This window comes from Puntigrus tetrazona, chromosome 3 (genome assembly GCF_018831695.1).
Source record: "Puntigrus tetrazona isolate hp1 chromosome 3, ASM1883169v1, whole genome shotgun sequence".
Lineage (NCBI taxonomy): Eukaryota > Metazoa > Chordata > Actinopteri > Cypriniformes > Cyprinidae > Puntigrus > Puntigrus tetrazona.
Window position 1 is genome coordinate 11,071,930 of NC_056701.1, and position 19,866 is coordinate 11,091,795.

General features: G+C 39.5%; 1 protein-coding gene across 5 annotated transcripts; it reads right to left on the reverse strand.

Annotated features, from left to right (window-relative positions):
* Nucleotides 1-2,477: 2,477 nt before the first annotated feature.
* On the reverse strand, nucleotides 2,478-15,191 carry med25 (mediator complex subunit 25). Of its 5 annotated transcripts, none has more exons than XM_043235624.1 (20): nucleotides 15,095-15,191; nucleotides 14,323-14,463; nucleotides 14,202-14,247; nucleotides 13,995-14,119; nucleotides 13,765-13,863; nucleotides 13,570-13,690; nucleotides 12,464-12,623; nucleotides 12,180-12,301; nucleotides 11,215-11,290; nucleotides 10,887-11,128; nucleotides 10,708-10,794; nucleotides 9,070-9,155; nucleotides 8,905-8,962; nucleotides 7,800-7,907; nucleotides 7,038-7,211; nucleotides 6,701-6,808; nucleotides 6,447-6,518; nucleotides 4,362-4,520; nucleotides 3,195-3,303; nucleotides 2,478-2,997 (listed from the first exon to the last, which is right to left on the reverse strand). In XM_043235624.1, exons 2-20 carry the CDS (start codon nucleotides 14,445-14,447, stop codon nucleotides 2,891-2,893), a joined length of 2,184 nt encoding a protein of 727 aa, XP_043091559.1. In that variant the 5' UTR covers nucleotides 14,448-14,463; nucleotides 15,095-15,191; the 3' UTR covers nucleotides 2,478-2,890. The 5 variants fall into 5 exon arrangements, with proteins under 5 accessions (XP_043091559.1, XP_043091560.1, XP_043091561.1 ...); XM_043235625.1 differs by having other exon boundaries at nucleotides 9,070-9,152; nucleotides 14,966-15,150; XM_043235626.1 differs by having other exon boundaries at nucleotides 3,195-3,300; nucleotides 14,966-15,150.
* Nucleotides 15,192-19,866: the final 4,675 nt, after the last annotated feature.

Sequence of the window (19,866 nt, forward strand, 5' to 3'; positions counted from 1 at the left end):
TAAAAGGCTTTTTATTAATGTCATTTGTTCATGTTTTGTCTTGCCTGGGGCACAAGCGAGCCAGAACTGCTTCTGTTGCCTCTTCGAAACAAAAGGTACATGTCAACCTTGAGCATAACAGTGAGATTAAAAAGCAAGTGAACCGAACCAATCAAAACACGGTGAAGTATGTTGACCAACGCGAGCACCACTGCAGCAAACTCGTTTCAATAAGCTCTTGTTTTGCTTTTCTACACACTGTCTCTCAATGGGCTGCGCTATTGGTTAATATGTTTCCTATCGGACCTCTCAGTGGCACCTCCTGTTCTTACCTGCACATCAGCCGTTGTACAGCGTCAGGTCAGGATTTGCAGAAGGCTTAGTGTTGCTGTGAAAGAAATGCATTACATCTTTCTTTGTCCTCTTTTTCCCCCTCGCATGGTCTTACCCGTTCAGAGAGAGGGCAACATGGTGCTCCTGAGCGATCCGGCCAGAGCTTTCGCCCCAACTCACTGCGGGGAGCTCAGCTGCTTTTGCCTTACGTGTCATACAAGAAACAGATCAGCTTCCCCAGAGCGGTGCAATTACACCCAATAAACATCTTCACTGTCAGAATACAAACCCTTCAAATGCTCCCTCACGGGCGCAAAACTCAACCCCCAAACCCCCTGCATTTTGGATACGGAATGGATAAGGCCTTCGAAAATCACAAGAAAACACACCTGCATGCTAAGCCTCGGTCAATGCACATCCATTAAGGCCACAGATGCATCTCTGCCCCGGAGGTCCAACAACCGCACCGCTTTTTCAAACGTCTCTGGAAGAAAACAACACTCGACTTCTCCTGCCACTGTGTTTTACATTTAAAACAAAAGTCCGTCAAAGCGATCGCCCCCTAAAACAAACTCTCCGTGGCTTTGTGACCCACTTATTCCCATGGCCACAGCTCAACGTGGATCGAGCAGACGCTGCAAGATTAAATGCAGCCATACGGCCACTGGAACAGCAACAATACTCGCTCTTCCAGATGAGTGAGCAGAATGGCCCAACTCCTCACGTTAGGTTTAATATACTGAAGCAGAGGCACCAGTCATCACTGTCTGCGCCGCAGCCATTTACTCACTGCGATGCTACTTTATTTAGACAATAACGAGCCAGAAAATGTGCATCAACACACATCAAACTGTGATAAGTGCAAACAGTCTGCGTATCCCAAGGAGTGCCATCTAAACCGAGCCGGCTTTAAATAGGAACAAGCGCAGACTAGAAAGTGTGAAAGTGAAAAAACACAACAAAGAAGGAATAAACGCAAGGGCGCGTAGCCCACAGTTGTTCAGCTGTTGACGTGACCTGGATGGCAGCGAAAGGGATGAGCAGCCGTCACTGCGAGACAGAAGAGCCTCTATCTATGAGTGTATGCGGCGTGTGTGTGTGTGTGAGGAAGGGATGGAGAGAAAGCTTAGAATCAGATCCCAGTGTCAGCGTATCTTAGCAACCGTCTCCGTCTCCCAGGTGACAGGGACTAACATCACTTCCTGTCTGTATGAGAATGTGTGTCTGTATACTAAAAGGTCTGCACGCGAAAAAAGCGTACAAAAACGTGCACGCCAGTAAACTGCGCTCTGACCGGAGGCTGTTTAATTCTCCTGAATGTCAGCGCTTGGTAACTCGCATTGTGCGCCCGTGTTCCCATTACTGGTGCGATGGATTCAGAACACGCATTCCTAATGTGACAGATATGTAGTAATGTCACATGGCGCTTCATAATTAATGCCTTAGGGTGCTCTGAAAGAATACGCATAATGGGATAGTCACGTTCGGTCATTAAAAGTGTTTGTTCAGCACACAAGATGGTTAATCAGAACGGTTCAGTGTCAGATTATGCATACATACGACTGCACTGATCCAAGATATCTCGGTATATGTGTGAATTGTAGTCGAACATTGTGTCTGTGTCCAGCCTGATTACGTGTTATGCCAAGGAAAGCTTGGCCAAGTGCTGCCATCTGGTAGAACTACTTGGCACAGAGGTCCACTGTATGGTTCCATGACATATTGGAGTGGTTAATTTTAACGCTGTGACACCATTTGGCAGAACTGAGCGTTTTGCAACCTATCATTCAGTCTATTTAAGTCACTCGTCCGCTGCTATCACAGCACCACCAGGTTGACACACAAACAAATATTTTGCCTTAAAGGGACAGTCCACCCAAAGATTAAAATTCTGTCATCATTTGCTCATCCTTGTGCAGATCCAAAGTTCGTATGACTTTTAAAGAATGTTGACAACTAAACAAGTTGGCTTTCCACCGACTTCCATCGACAGGACAAAAAAATACAATGAAAGTCAATGCGAACCGCAGTGATGATTATCAATACTTATAATTTCTTTGTGCATTCAGCAGAAGAAACCAAATGCGTAAACATTCGGGATGACACGAGCGTGAGGAAATGATGCGGGTGGATCGTCCCTTCAAGGGAGACCTCAAACGCAAAAATTGCTTGAGAAAAATTAACTTTATTCATTTCCATAAAACAACATACTAGATTTCAAAAGACAAATTAAGAAAAAGTAAAAGCGATAGAAAGTAAAACTTTCATAAAAATACAATAGTAACCGGATTCCTTTGATTAGTCTTGAGGCGAGAGGAGATGCGGAGTGAAGCGCCTTGCTCTTCGGTCTGTTTGTATGTACAATCAAGTCACCGCTCGCATGATAAGCTGATGGGTTTGTGTGTAAATGCATCAACGAATATGCGAGTCTGAAAATAAATTCCTGATCTCACTCTAAACACCTCTAATCTTCCCCTATGCACCTGCTTCTAACAAAAAGTAAAAAGAACAGAGCTTAGATGACTCCTGTATTCTGTAATGAAGCCTCTGAAGCAAAGAATGATGGGCAAAGCAGTCCTTAGATAAGGTCCATGAGAATTTCATCTTCCATAACGCTAGACACCGGAGGCATCCCAGGATTCTGTGCGACTGGACCCCGTGGACCTGTAGGGATCATCAGCGGACCTGTGGGAATATGAAACTTATTGCATTAAAGCACCTAAGCGGTTTAAAAAAAAAAAAAAAAAAAAAAAAAAAAGATTAAACATAAACAGCAGTACAAGCCACAGCAAATAAATGAAATCTCTTACACAATTAACGAGGTCACAGATGTGATAAAAATAAATTGTGCTAATGATACTGTACTGGAAATTAAGCGATACCTTGGTGAGCCTGCCTCCACTGAGGCTGCATCTGAGCGCCCCCTCCTGGTGCAGAATGGACCATCTGCTGGATGGGATGCATTCCCTGCATGCCCTGCATCCCTCCCTGCTGCAGAGAGAGAGATTGTGAAATATAAAAGCAAGCCGAACTGTGAATGGCGCTTTTCATTCCGTTGACTTCCATTTTTACAGTGAATGCAAATGCGGGAGACAGGAAATGCAAGCTCATGCGAATTTTGCTGCGTTTCAAAGTTCAAGTTTGGTGAACTCTTGACCTGTGCATTCATATCACATGAAGAAGTGCGGACCATAGATTATTGATGCGTCACAATGTGACCTCTTATATAAATTTTTAAAAAATGCAAACTTTAAATACGATGGACGAGTGGAGTGGAGTAGGTTGCACATTTTTACGTATCATGTGTTTAATTGTTGAATTAGGAATTAAAAGTTGATTAATGTTGAGATGCTGTTAATGTCAAGTGTGTGGCGTGATGTGTATGACAACGTCTGCCTCATATGCAGAAATTTCAAGTGCTCAAATTTTAGTGTGAACGCACCTTAAAGGGATAGTTCAAAAAAATGAAACAAAACTCAACTTCAAACCACTTGCAAACCCATCAGACCTTCCTTTGTCTTTGGAACACTTTTTTTTTTTTTTCTCAGTTTTCGACGCATGTTCATTAGAGTACCATGACACGTGGTAGGAGTGTACCAAAGCACAAATCCATATAGAGCATGTGATAATGAATCTCAAAAGTGAAAGTAAAAATAGCAGTTTCAATACCCTGATGCCTGCGATTTATTTACAATATAATTACCCAACGATATAATAGTATCTCGGATTTATTCCCTTTCTTCAATATTGGGATGCTGCGAATTGCGGGAGAGGGGGTAAGGGAAGGAATAACGTGTCTGTCAGTCATCAGCAGTAGATGATTGCATCCGAACCCTATAGTGAATGCACATCGAAGGCTGACACGGCAGAATCATAAAAAAAAAGAAAAAAAATATCTTAATGTGCGTTTTAAAGAAGAACAAAGGTTTTATGGGTTTGGAACAACGTGGGTTTGAGTAATTCATGACAATGTTTAATTTTAGGCTGAACTGTCCCTTTAAGGAAGTCCTACAGAAGGGCTTCATGTGCTAGCCGCTGCACACACTTACAGGTTGCTGGCTGAGGAGGAGACTGCGGAGTTGGGGGTTTGCGCCGGGGTTTGGGAGGCGCAGCATGCCACCAGGAGGCTGGGCTTGAGCTTGGGCCACCTGATTGGGCGGAGCACCTGTGACCGGCTGCTGCTGATTACCTGTTGTGGCTGCTCTCAGCTAATGAAAATCAAAACCACAGTGATGAAGATAGAAAGTAAGTGGACACGAAAAGCCTGCTTTAAAACACTGTATTACATAAGTGCTAGTTCTGTGCGCGCGAGTCTCACAGGAGAGAACCGTGAAAACAGAGCCACTATAACTGCGTTAAAGTTATTAAAAGGGACATATTCCACACTTTGTAGTATTCTTCCCAGAAGTCCACTTATAATACAAGTCAAGGCGTCTCACATCAAATACAGTCGTAACTTAGTTTTACATAAGCATTTTCCGCTCTCTTTTTAGTCTCCGCCCACGGACCAATATTCACACAGATATTCAGAGTTTAGTTTGACACAGTTAGGAAAAAGTCAACTAGATATTCACAAGCAGAATTGTTTATTCTATGGATGGGAACCAGAGAAAAAAAATATTCCAGGCTGTTTTAGAGGCAGACTAAATGCAGTTTAGTATTGGCCTTAACTATATATATATATATATATATATATATATATATATATATATATATATATATATATATATATATATATATATATATATATATTCTTATTTACAAATTTGTTTGTTTTTAACTGAACGTCATAAGAACAAATTGTTTTCATTAAAAAGATTATTAAACTATAAAAAAAAGACCCAACTCAAAAGACTCATTGATTGGAGAATGTTTTTCATTCTTTTTAGCGAATCCAAAAAAATAGACCATGACCAGTGTACAGTAGTCCAATTACCCCCAAAAAAGGACTCTTTCAGTCGGCTCTTTTCAATTAATCATAACTATACAGTGTGGGTCATTCATCTGGCAAAATGCACTGGTCACACATTTAAATTTACTAAAAAGAACTGACTCATAGTACTGATTTTTACAGGAATAGAATGGATTACACTTGTCACGCTTTCAAAATTAGTGACTCAGGAATGGGATGAACTAAACTGGTTGTGTTGTGTTATGTTGGTTGCCATTTAGCAAGCGGTTGCTTAAAATAAGCTACAAGTAGACTTGACTATATTGTTATGTGACACCACCGTCTTTTTGACCCGTAATCAGGTTGCATCTTTAAGACATCTAAATGTAAATGATTTCTGTTATATTTGGGTAACCTCTTTGCATTTGAAATAAGAACTCCACTACAAAGGTGCTGAATACTCAAAAGGTGTTATATAGGTGATCATATCAGTTAATGTGTTCATCAACACTATTATACATTTTGAATTATCTGAATTTGCAGGTTAGTTTATTTATATATATATATATATATATATATATATATATATATATATATATATATATATTGACTAGACTTAAACCATTCAAACGTTTGAGGTTAGTAAAAAAATAATAGGAATAATAATATTAATTAACTATATAGTAAGGACATCTAATTAAAGTATGGATTACAGTTTGGGTTAGGGTTACTTGCATGTAATTATGCATAGTTTATTGTTATTATAATAGTAAGCACATGTAAAAATGCATTTTAAAATAAATGTTGTAAAATAATGTTTATTTTAATGCGACAAAAAAATGAAAGAACGAAGCAGCACAGCCGATTTCACCACTGATTAAAAAAAAAAAAGTTTCCTGAGCAGTAAATTAACAAGTTAGAATGATTTCTGAAGGAACACGGCATGTGATACAGAAAATTAAACTTGGAATTATTTAATTGTAAAATACATTAATAATTTGAAATTGTAATAATACTTCACAATATTACTGCTTTTACATCTGCATCTAACAAATGCAGCCTTGGCAAGCGTAATAGACTTCTTTCAGCAATGTCCCCTTTAATACACAACGCTGTTCACAAGATGGAGAAATGGCAGAAAATCAAGTTGCGAATCCCTGTGCTTGCAGAAAACATGGTCCTGTGTGTGTGTGTGGGTGTGCGCGCACGTGCATGCATGTATAATTATGTTTCTGATTCTCACCATGTTGTTCTGTCTCTGCTGGTCCTCCATCAGTGTGACCTGACTGACGGAGGGCAAGCCCACCACCACAGACTGAGGCAGAAAGAGAGGGACAGAGAGGAGGAGACCAGGAGGGTTTAGAACAGCATGCACATTCACATCTCAAGCCGAGGAGAAATACAAACGGGGCGAGTGCACAGGGCCAGAGACAGAGACAGAGCAGGGCAAGGGAGAGAGGAGAGGGAGAGGGAGAGGGAGAAGCACTGCTGCTTTACCTGCTGTTGCACGTTGCCATGCGTAACGGGGATGGGGCCCGGCGGTCTGTTGTGGAAGTTCTGATTGGGTGGGACCTGCCCAGGTTGCATCTGAACAGCATTGTTCATCTGAGAAACAGACAGGCAATGGATTACAGCTGCTTACAAGGGGCAAGAGACATTACTGGATCAATTTCACTGTTAAATAAACTGCTAAAAAACATTTGTTCATTCATGCAAACATTTTACAGGAACAGTAAGATTTCATGTAGGCATTTATATTTACAGTTTTGTGCTGCTCTGTCTGTATCCCATCAATAACTGTTTGTTTGTAGTGAAACCGTTTCTTGTGACTCACCGAGCGTTGCTGTTGCACTTGTTTGTGGTTAGTGATGACCTGTCGAATGCCATTGACAAATCCGCTCTGGTCATTAGGGATGAGTCCCATGAAGATCCTCTTCCTAGACGAGTACAGCAGCATCAGCACGCGCACCTCACATGGAGCACTGTGGGGGAAGTGCACACAACCAGCCTACACACAAACAATACACATCAAACTATGTGCCAATCCACACATCTAGTCAGCACACACAACTAGAGTGACTGGAGAGCTGCCTGGGCCTACACGATTATATTTGAAGACAGGATTAAAATGAACTAAGCAGCCGTTTCCCAGACACAGATTGAACCTAAAACTGAATTTAATCAGTGTTAATGGTGATTAACTACTGACAGATCTCTTAGTCTGCGTCAAGGGATCTAGCTCCAGGGTAAAGGTTCATTGCAGAGCCTTTCAGTTTCAGAAGAAAATGCTGGCTATGTGACTTTCTTTTATTAGACTTTTTTTCCATGGCTAAATATGAAAATCTTTCTGACATTCAAAAGCAGAGGAAGAACTCCCCCAAGAGGATGAAGACCATCATTACACACTATAAAATGTTCTTTAGAAGTATGCATTGGGAAAATGGATATTAAAATACAGTATAAAAATATGGACAAATGCACGCAGAATATAAAAACCTGGCCTACATGAGAAGCTTGTAGCTTGATTTTTAATTCTGAACGCACTGATGTACCTTACAGGAAGAGGTTATGAACATGATTTTGTTATTGTACTTACAAATCCATTGGTCATGATGCGATAAAGTCCCTTTAAAGACTCCATATCTTTATTAGTAAACAGAAACTGCACCATACGAGAGTTCCTGAACAGAGGGCCCAGAGTAGTCTAGAGAAAAATAACAAGACATGGGGATCAATGCATTAATAAACTGTGTGACCCAGACGTTTGACCAATCCACAAATCAGCATATATATGGGTAGTTGACTAATAAAAATTGGATTTGTGTGCAGAAAAATAACTTGCAGAAAGAAAAAGTTATCATTTTTGTTGTCACACTATAGTACATACTGATACGCCAATTGCCCATCAACAAAAGCTGTGTGAAATCTACATTTTAAAATTAATGAGAGTTAAAAAATTATACTTTATCTTATAATTTTGTAATTATAGTATGTTTTTTTAATCAAGTATAATTCATGCAAAGAATAATAAATTTAATATAATAAATTAAAATATAATAAACTTAATAATAAATAATAATAATTATTATTTTACTCATTTGACATAATGTGTTTTGCATACTGTGAGTATCTGAGAAGTTTGTATAGTCTGGCCCTGGGAGTGAAACATAAGTAGAAGAGCAGGAGGTGATAGTGATGGTGAAAAAAAGAGGAGAAGAATAATTATGAGGAAAGGGAAAAAGATGAGAATGAGGAAATGGAAATGGGATGGAAATTATGCAATAAAAAAAGGTGGAGAATGACTTAGGAGAAGGAGAGAAAATGGGAGAAAAGTATGAGGAAATGAAAAAAAGATGAGGAAGAGTAGACGCTATGTTTTAGGAAAAGTAGAAAAAGTGATTCAGAAAGACTAAGGGAGGTAAAAGATGACTGAATGAAAACATTAGGTACAAAAGGAGATGATAAGGAAGAAGAAAAAGAAAAAAAAAAGATAAGAGATAGGGAAGATGATACAGGAAAAGTAATGATGGTGAGAATATGGAGGGAACGAAAAAGATGGGGAAGGAAGAGAAAAAGGCCCAGAAAAAAAAGATAATGAAGGACATAATATAAGAGAAGGTGGAGAACAAGAATAAAAAATCCTTGTTTCCCTCGCGAGCCAAGTAATACACCCTGCAAGAAACTACTATATTCACATTTACCAAGAGCTGCTGAGGGATGAGCTGCATGATCAGCTTCTGGGGCCACTGGTCTGTATTTCTGAAATAAATAAAAAAAGAGAGGGAAAAAGAAAAACATCATTCTCTCTGTGCATCTCTACCATATATTGTAAATTATGCAAATATGGGCCAAACGCAGTCACTCACAGATTTTCCCCTTGGCTGACCTGGACCTGGCAGGGCAGGGAGCGTGTAAGTTTTGTGTTGGAGTCCATGGAGGAAGCCTTGGGCTTCTGCGGTGATTGATGGAGACAGAGGGAGAGGTGACAAGGGGAGGGAAAAAAAGGAGAGACAGAATAAGATGAAGAGGTTAACTTACGGAGTAAAAAGACCTTGCTGGCAGAGATGGATGATAGGACTTAAAGCAGGAAGTCTCAGAGAAATATACAACCTGTGTGCGCGCAACTTCCAAAGCGAGGGAGATCGCACCGACAGTGAAAAGACTGAAACATTATTATGTCAATCAACAGCCAACAGACCATATCAAGAAGTTTTGATGGAACCTACGTTTTTAAACCGTCGCTTAGACGAACTGTTCACTTGTCGATTGTACGCATTCTTACTACAACCACCTTACAGTACCGCTGCAAAAGGACAGCGTGGCGAAAAAGCAGGACTCATCTGCAGATCGACAGAGTTGTGGCGCAGAATTACTATTGATTTAATTTACACAGTGCAAGCTTGGCAGTGTTGTGTGTTTGCGAATAGTGTGCGGTGAGCTGTGTGAACTCATCATCCAGATGGTGACTCTACGACAGGCCTCAACGACCGTGCTTGATAAGCGCACATTGGTTTGCTGGCATGTTTTTGACCAGATGGTGATAATGACCATGGCGTGTGCGCCTGTGTTTTTGTTTCCTGATTATTTGCGTTGACCCAGAGTCAAAACAAAACATTTCAATAGTTGACTGCGATGCGTTGCCGAGAGGATCTTAAGGCCACTGTAGAACAGTCAATAGAGTTTCATTAATCTAAAAAGAAGCCCTCTCCCATAAATCAAGCAGAAATCAAGAAACATCATTGATCCCATTACAGTCTGTGCAAATGGCACCTCAGGCGCAATACCCACGGGTCACCTAACAATACATCAACGAAACACGGCTAGATAGCTTTACCAGATCACATCAATCTTTTTCACACGTCTAGAAAAAAAACCTAAAATATTTCAGTTGCAGGCGAGTTCTGAATCTTTCAAACGGGTTAACTGAGAACCTATTTAGGTTTATTTTTCCAGTAGTAGGCACCGTGCTACTCCACAGCAGTACCTACCCAAACCTAAACTGCCTCAATATAAACACTTATTATAGGTGTACCGTAGTGATTCAGGACAAGCCAAGGTTTGGAAAATTAATTAATTGTGTACTCACTTAATATAGAAATTTAGTGAATTTCACTGAATAAAACAATGGATAAATTACTGGTCACTGATGATCATTATGTCCCAGAACTGCATAAAGTTTTTTTTTCCTGTGTGCTCTAAATTGTTCAAAAAAAATGTTCAATTTCTTTTCTCTCCAGATTTCTGAATTTCGTTGTTTTAAACACATGAAGATCTACCTTGAGAATTGATTATCCTTCGATGTTAATATTTTTACGCACGAATTAACGTTGCAACTTGGACTCCGCCTTATCTAATAATGACGTTGTTTTCTTTTTATAAAGCAAGAGATTCAAGTGAGGTCCTAATTATGGTTCGTTTTCCATCAGTAAACCAAAAACCAATCTGAAGAATACAATTTTTAGAATGCAAATATTGCTATGGCATCACTAGTATAAGTTTCTCACCTCCTGCCATTCTAGTACTCCACTCCATGCTACAATCTTATTGGCAACACCTTGCTGTGCCCCAGCAGGAGGTGCAGGTACAGCTGCCTAAAAAAAAAAAAAAAAAAACAAGAATATATTGAAATTCTATGGACTCCAAATGAGTCAGCATTCACAGGGATGCATTTCTCAAGTCGGACCATGCCAGGCTGTGTTGTTGGCGGCGTCTGCTGATTGTTGGGCTGTGACTGAGGGGCCTGAGGAGGTTGCTGGTTGGGTGCAGGTGGGCCTTGTGGTGGGACTTGCGGTTGCTGCGGTGGTTGCTGAGGTGGAACTTGTGGCTGCGTTAACACTGGAGGTGACACTGTGGTAACTGTAGATAGGTTGGGTTTACCTCCTGATGGGAGTGACTGGCTGAAGGGAGTATTTTGCATTTGTGGAACTGCAAACAAACAGAGTCACCTAAGAAAACAGTGTTTCAAAGATGGAAAATATAGTGAAACAATAGAGGGACACAATTTGACTCACATCGGCTCTTCTGCTGCTGAGTGGCTGCATCTAGCACCTTCTGTGCTGCATCATGGGCCGCGTTTAGAGAGGGGTTCTTTGGCAAGAGAGAGAGAGAGAGAGAGTGTGTGTGTGTGTGTGTTTGCAACAGAGGGACAGCATTCATGAGGTCTCATCATTAGTGTGCACAGCCTTGCTTGAAAACAATGCCAGATCCTTCGACCAAATACAAATGCATTCATGCACATCTCATCTAACACTTAGATCTATTCAAATGAGATTATAACAGCAGTTAGTCTTAATCTTAAGAATCAAAATGAGGATCTGTACGCTGAAAATTACCAATAATGTGTCTCCAATTAGGCACAGAAAGGATCAGAATGAGCAGACCGAGATTAGCTTGTTAGTGAGAGAAGCGCTCTTATTACTCTACATCTCCGAAGCAGAGAGATAGCAGGGTCCAAAATTAACCTTTTACCTCACCTGCCAATGGTAAGGGAGCTGCTCAATAAAACATGCATTTATTCTCGTGGTCCGTGTTTTTCCTTTTTGTCCCCATTTTCCCTGTGGCAAACCCATTATATACAATTTCTCTGATTTTTTCCATCAGGCCTGTTTGTCTTTATATATTATTTGAATGAGACTACAGCAGATCACGTAATAAAACGCTTAACAATTTCTGCAAAATTTTAACACAATGAAGCTTTTATGCGCCAAAAAGAAAAATTCACCCCCAAAGCAACAAACATGAACAACACACGCCGATTGTTTTATCTGACACCTAGAAAACTAGTTTCGCGAAATGTTTTGCTTGAAAAGGAGTTTCATGTAAATTTATACACTGCTATTTAAAAGTCTGAGGTCAGTAAGATTTTTTTAATAGTTTTAAAACGTCTTGTGTGCTCATTGTAGCTGAACTGAACAGTAGCGTGTAAGTGATGAAGTTACTTTAGCGAAGTTATTTTAATAATTCCATTCACACAGACCTGGTATGGAAGGGAAGGAGGGGGGGTCTGGGTTACCGAGCCCATGGACTGGGACACTGGCAAAGGCTGAGGTGGCAAGACAGGCTTAAGGGAGACCGTTCCAGAACCTCCTCCAGGAGCAACTGGACACAAAAAGATGTAACAGAAAGCATTAAATAGAGCAAATCTAATAAAACAATAACATACAATTTTATTCCCCCTTCTGCTGTTCAGCTGCTGACAAAACCTGTTGACGTTAAATCACTGCACATTCACAAACATATCAGGACAAGTGTCTTTCTTACCAGGAAGTGCGATGCCCCTGACTAACACCATGTGAAAGGGGTCTTGACTGTAGTCTGGGTGTGAGGATTCTGGTGCACCTGCTACAGAGGATGCTCTTTCAAAAAGAGATCGAAGCGCTGGAAGTTTCCGTGGAGCGATTACAGAAAAATGGATTCCCCGCTACAGCCAAACAAATAAATAAAAATAATAACAATCATTTTATAAACTACATATTAGAAACGTCAGCTTTGTGCATAAATGGCACAGCTCCAATTTTTGCTGGACAAAATAGACAAAAAAAAAAAAAAATAGAACGTAATATTGTAGACATTGCTTCTATCAAGCAGAATAATCAGCTTAAAAGCAAATATATTCTCGCCAGGGTTTTGCTATTCTGTGATCGCAGAATTTAATGCAAAATGCAGCAGCTTGCATTTTTGTCTTGTTTCTTTAAAACTTTCACAAAAAAATGCGAAGAGAAAACCTGAGATCCATAATAATATTCAATCCTGCTGCTGCATTGCAGTGAATTCTCTTTTAAAGTGAGCAGGGATGGATGGCCCATATGGCACACTGGGGACAACTGGTTATGTACATGTGTTTTAAGCGAGTAGGATGAAATGAAAGGTTCTAGATGCTGTTACAAATAAACTGCTTTAAGTCTCCATCATGCTTGATTTAAAGATTTACATAAGCGCATTATTTTCTAGGAAATTAACATTTTAAAATATTCCTAATGCATACAATAATTGATAACAACATCATAAATTGGAAGAAAGCAAAAGCAATATAACAATTGTGCAACGCATAGTATATAATTACTATCTTTGATTACTGATTTAGTGACCGTTTACAAGCTATTGTATTCCATTCTATATTTACAGCAAAAAAAAGAATTGAGTATAATTTTGCTGATAGTTCCATTGTCTTGTGCATAGGGGACCAGAACCTTTTTGGAATTACCTCTAATTACGTAATTATATCAAGATCATTGACAGGTTTTCACTTCAAAAAAACAAATATTTGATCAAATTTGAGAACCCACAGCAAATGCATGGCTTAAAGTTGCAAAACTATCATTACAAACAAGCATAACTGATAAAATAGTGGATGAGTGCAGACTCACATCACGTATGATCTGGACCAGGCTGTCTGCGGTGCAGCCCGTATAGCTGACGCTCTCCACAGCCGGTAGCAAGTATGGAGGAGAATTACACAGCAACACGCAAACCTTGTGGGTCTGACCGCTGCATAGAGAAACAATTAGAGCACACATACACAGGCAGGCTTTTGATTCCACAGAACAAGTTAAAGGACTCACATTTGCTCCCTCATCTTTTTGAAGTCGTCAAAGAGCTGCAGGGCCACCGAGAGACCCTCAGCTATGAGACTGCAGCTCTCCGCTCCACCTCCCATGAATCTGCGCAGAAAGCATCGGAGTAAGAGTTGCTATTCTCAGCATTTAAAACACGAAAATCTTCAAAGCAGACGTGCACTAGGAGCTCATCTAAACAAGCGAAAGCAGACTTTCTATCAGGGAGCAGTCCTTACTGAATGCTGTCGATCCAAGACACAAACTCAAAAGCGGAGCTGGTGGGAGCGTGGCACTGGACGTAGGATTCTGGAGCGCAATCCACGGTGTTGAAAACCACCAGTCCATACTGAGTGCCACCATACTAAAAAAAAAAGCAAGATATATTATGTTGAAATTAAAGCATTAATGTAAAAAGCAGGTGCAAATGATTTTATTAAACTCACGTCTCCTCCAAAATCTGTTTCAGCAGGTGGTCCTCCATTAAAATACCTGCGATTGCACAAAGTAGGTCAGTACAAGAACGATCACAAATGCCAGCATGAATAAACAAGCGACGGATCTTACTCTATAGTTGGTAGTATGTAGTTCTTCCGAAGTGATTCAAAATATGGACCAAGGTTTGCAGTTCCCTCTATAACAAACACCACATCTGACACCTGATTCAACCCAGACTTGGACGTCGGGTCCATATGGGTCGCCTTGTGTCTGCAACCAAAACAGGCGTTAGTTCAATAGCATTCCGTATTCAATATCAGCTGTAACTGTTATACAATAACATGCAATAATATCAAATTCATGTAGTGTACGCCCACTTAACCTTTACTGTGTCTGAAGTGTTATTTACGTTTTTCTTTTCATTATCTACTGACGTGTTCGCAAAATAATGCAACAAATAATAAAGCAAAAATACCGAAACATTAAATATGCTTACTGGCTGTGTCTAAATACCTAGACAAACGCCTATGAAGACATCTCTGAATGATTCAGGGATTCAGTCCGTGCCAAAGATGCATGACAGCCTCATTTTGGCTGGGATATTTTTCTCTACTCTCATTCAATTAAAGAGGAGCCTCACAGAAATATAACGCAAATACAAATCAACGAAAACATAAAATCTGAACACGTTCAAGTTTTACGTTACATATACAAGTCTTAGCATGATTGTTAGCCGTTATCTTCAAATGCTAATTTATCTCGTGTGTCTTACCTGTTAGTATTAGTAGATCTGACTTCTAATAAGAATAAAACTGATTGTTACAGTCATTTATTTCGATTTTATCTTAACCAGCCGTCTTAAGTTATGTTATGAAAGCTTCACATAAACGTTAATACAGACCGTGATGACAACAAATATCTGAATGCTCGCTCGGCGATCGACAATACGGTCTGGTCTTAGATCTGGGAACTGGACTGGGTTGGTGAATCGATTTATGAGTGGTCGATTTTTATATCGAAAGTATGTCAATTTCAAACCCACCTAAAATATAACTACGATGAATTAATTCACTAGTTTATACCTCTTGTTGCATGGCCGCAGTAATGCGTAATTGGCCAGTCCCTCATTTCTATTAATAAACACGGGCATTGTTGGGTTTGCTTAAGGAAATAAAATGTACGCTTATGAAAGTAATGCATAGATGTAAGCTATTTTATAAATGATAAGGTATAACGTTTTTGTTATTATCATCATAATATTTTAAAATGTATCCTGCATTGTGTGGTTTGTTTCTTTATTATTTAGTTTTAATGTCTATTTTTCCCCTTGTTTTTATATAGCAGGCCTCGTTTTCAATTTTACAATTTTATGTTAAACTACATCATTACTTTTCTACTACATCGTACTTTTTAGATGTTTTAAGTGATTTCTGTATTGCTATTGTTTTTTGTATTTATTATTATTATTTAATGACTGCTAATATTTAAAGTTAAATAAAGACTTAAATTAAGTACTTAAAGAATACACTATATTTAAAATCTTATTGAAACAATCTATTATTCAATGTTTTTATTTTAATACGTATTAATATTACTAAAAAGATGCTAAAATTATTTATTAAAATAATTTTATAAAGTACAGGCTAAATCTTATTGCACAATCCATTATTGAAACATATGTTATTATTTTATTTATTATTATTATTATTATTATTATTATTATTATTATTATTATTATTATTATTATTATTATTATCTAATGGCTTTTAATGCTTAAATAAACTTATTAGACCTAAATAAAGTACTTAAAGAATTGGCTATATTTCAAATATTATTCAACATTATTATTTTAATATTTTTATTATTATTAATTAGCTGCTAAAAGGGTTTTACATCATTGTATTTGAATAAAGAATAGGCTATATTTAAAATCTTACTGAAACAATCCATTATTAAAACGTATGTTATAATTGTATTATTTGGGACAAGGGGTTTTTTAAACTTAAGAGCAAACAGCTAAGTAAACAGTAGATGTCACTAAAGTCAAGCAACCAAAAAAAAAAAAAAAAAAAAAAACTGGACCAACTTTACTATTTTCTTGAGCAATCACACTGAAAATGGACTGTCTGTAAATTACTGTCCTATTTATACTTTATGTTTTCTACACAGAATCATTCCAGACTCTGCTCTGTGCTTCACTGAATATCATAAAGATGGAGACAGGTAAGTTGTTGAAGAAAGAATCATGTTTTTAGGTCGGCGTGCAACCTGTTTCCTGTCCTCGTTGCTCTTTACTGCAAGGATGTGCATAATTACTCAGACGGCCCCAAGCGACCCAACCTGCTGTCAAATAAGAACAGTGTGCCGCGAGGTAAGTGGCCCTGAGGCTCGCTCGTTCTCTCTCCTTCCAACAATAGAATCTACTCTCCAGCGAGCGACACAGAGCATCAAGTTCATCATATTTAAAACCTCTCATGCAAACAATGCTCTGAATCAGTTTAACCCATTTAGAGCTATATTCTCTTACAACACACCCCCAACCCCCCGGCTGACTTTCTTCACTTTTCACGGTCAGTAAACAGAAGAGTGCCCCTAGGTTTGGTGATGATTGTCCAGAACTTAGGACCAGTGTGTGTCCAAATAAGAGTTTTTTTTTTCTGTGCTCCATTCCACATTCATCTCCAGGGAGTTTTCTTTTGTGGGGTGGCACAATTTTGGAGGATTTAGCTCAGCTGTGTGTTCTGGGTGGCTAGATTAGACGGATTAAAGGTGAACAAGGGAACTATGGAGTAAAGACGAACTCACTGCTGCTCTTTACTCCCTATATTGATTGACAGCATCATATCACTAAAGACTGACTGTATTTTCTGTATAGTAAAAATAAAATAAAAAACATAAATAAAATGTATATTTATTACTTTTTATAAGGTTGCCTACATAAGAACAAATTAAAACACGTGTCTGCCCATTAGATAATTAGGTAATTAAGTAGAAAAAGACATATGCTCTATGGGGGAAAAACATAAAACACTAAAAAATATGTAATCTAAGTTTCAGGCAGTTCTTATTGTGACCAAGCTTATCTAATAAATGATAAAGTAAAAATAGACGTTTCATAAAATATTTTTACAATTTAGAATAATCAGAATCAGAAGAGCTTTATCACCAAGTATGTTTGTACACACAAGGAATTTGACACGATGACAGGAACTTCCTGTCAGACTTCTGTTCCCTTGTCCTGTGTTTTGCACCCCACGTGTATACCCATATTTGGTTTTCCTGTTCCTGGTGTTTCATTGAGCTCCAGATGTGTGTCTGTCAAATGTCTTCGACATGTCTGTTTTCCAGGATTGTACCATTAATTGTTTCCCCTTTCCTCATTCAGATGAGAGCAATAGCAGTGCTGACAGAACATCCAACCGACAAACAGTTTATTAATTTATTTGTGTTCTACCCCTAATTTTTTCTGTGTTTTCTCTCAGTTTTTTGTTTCCATAGTGTTTGTCCCCGTCATGGTTCCCCTCTTCCGTCCCAAATTCCTCCTCCTCCTGTTGAGCTCCACCCACTGCACCATGGCTGAGGGTGAAGTAAGTGGACATGTGGGGCTGCCAGAAATGGAGGAACATCTCATTAACATCTCATTGGTCCGTCCTGAGTCCATCAGGCTCTGACAGGCTCCGATCTCAGCCCTCAGTTCCTCCAGTTCCACCATGGCTCTCCAGATTGCTGCTTCCATCTCAGTTGCCGGAGTGCTCTGTTCCACCCTGGGATCTCGGCATTCCTCTGCATCGCGGGCTCGTCGTCTCTACCTCGAGCTCCTCCTCCACCTGCTCTGTCGACCTGGAGTCAGCAGCCATTCTTCCTCCTCCCTCAGTTAGCTCCGTGGGCCTTCATGCCTTTGGCCTGGGTCATGCTGGACTCCTCCTGGGTCCTCCCTCCTTTGTCACTTCAGTGAACTATGCTGTTGTCCCGTTCCTGGGTGTCCATCCTCATGACACTTATAAAATTGTAATAATACATGCATACATACATATAATAATAATAAAAATAATAATAGCATAACACACAGACAAACTGGTTTGTTCGACTAGAGAAAATTTTCCCAGTTGAACACCACCAGGAGATGGCTTGATTGTAAGTGAATATCTTTCTGCTATTATAATTTAGGAAACGGAGGGAGAAAAAGCTACAGTAATGAATGAGGTGGCCCATAATTCCTTTTTATTTGTGCTGCACAGAGGAATCTAGATGCTCTTGTGCACCATTAATGAAGATTTATGTTATCACATAATTGAAAATGTATCACCTTATAAAATTCATGCTATTTTCCTATAATGTGAAATTTTCTCCCACCGAAAACTGCTGTTGTTTCTTAAAATCAGCGCTTTTGTGTGTTTTTAAATAATACAAAGAAATACAGGTACACAATTCACTCAAAATTTACAAAACTGGCGCAGTACCTTTGTAGACATTTATACCTAAATATATGCATGTTAGTACATTAAAGGTACATTTTAGTACTTTTTAAAAGGGTATCGTCCCAGTGACACCTTTTGTACCTTTTTGTCTGAGAGTGTAACCATCAGCTCTTCCGCATCCGCCAGGACATTTATGCACTCCACTTCAAAATCCCACAAATTGTTGTCTTGTTTCCGGATGTCCGACATTATTCTCTGGAGAGGTGTCCTCCAGGTGGCACTGATTAAAACACGAAGCCTTTACTGGTCCTCTCTGCTGGGAGACAGGAGCCATCTGGAACTCACACCAGGCGACCAGAGCCCGCGGAACACGCCCATATACACACCACCACTATCTGGGTCATTGGGACTACAATAATACGTCTCCAAGGTACATTTCACAGGGCACAGGTGAGGGAAAACAGGTGCATATTCACATAGGCTTCACATGCACACGCAGCAGCAAACACTCCTACATTTGACTAATATTTTCCCAAAATGCTTTCGCTTGTCATTACAGAAATGAATCTCGATCTCGAAATGGATGGATGTCTTTCCCTGAGGCTGGAAAAATGAACATAGCATTCTCTATTACAGTCACAGCTATTAGCAGTAATGATAATTGCACCGTGTTGCTAATTTCACTCTACATTTTTTTTTCTTCCCACAGTGATAAAAACAGCTCCACACCACGCCCGCTCCTTAAGTTTTTCCTCTTCTGCTCTCTCTCTCTCTCTCTCTCTCTCTCTCTATCCCCCATCTCTCTTTCAGCTCAGTGAGCCGGGTGAAATATCTTTCTGACTAAATGATTTTTTGCACTGTGGGAACGTTGCCATGGAGACTGCGCTCCCCCGACCCCCACCCCTCAGCGCGCGCGAAATGGGTAGTTGTGAACCGGCGCGTCTTCACCTCCGCCGCGCGCTTCTCACGCGGCTCTCAGGGCCGATGTGTTGCAGGTGAACACACGTCTCGGTGCGCGTGCATACCGGATCGGACCACCTCTTGCTCTCGCCTTCATTCGCTCTTAAATTCTCCCTAGCACGGAATCCTTAAAAGGAATGTCCCAATGCAGTATTTGTGGCACAATGTTTAATGAATGAGCGAATGAATAGATCAGTGAATGAACGGTGAAACACAAAGGTAGTAAATGGAACCCGATGAGGCCCTAACAAAAAATAACCATGATTTTACAATAAAAAAATATATAAAGTTATTT

Bases quoted from the DNA above. Each gene is read 5' to 3' on its own strand.
- med25 (XM_043235624.1), bottom strand. From the start codon at position 14,447: ATGGACCCGACGTCCAAGTCTGGGTTGAATCAGGTGTCAGATGTGGTG. The intron at 12,302-12,463 runs GTAAGAAAGACA...TTTTGTGTCCAG, and splicing joins CAGGGGCATCGCACTTCCTG to TTGCTCCTGGAGGAGGTTCT. The intron at 11,291-12,179 runs GTCTGTGTGAAT...CTCTTGCCAAAG, and splicing joins CTCCTTCCCTTCCATACCAG to AACCCCTCTCTAAACGCGGC.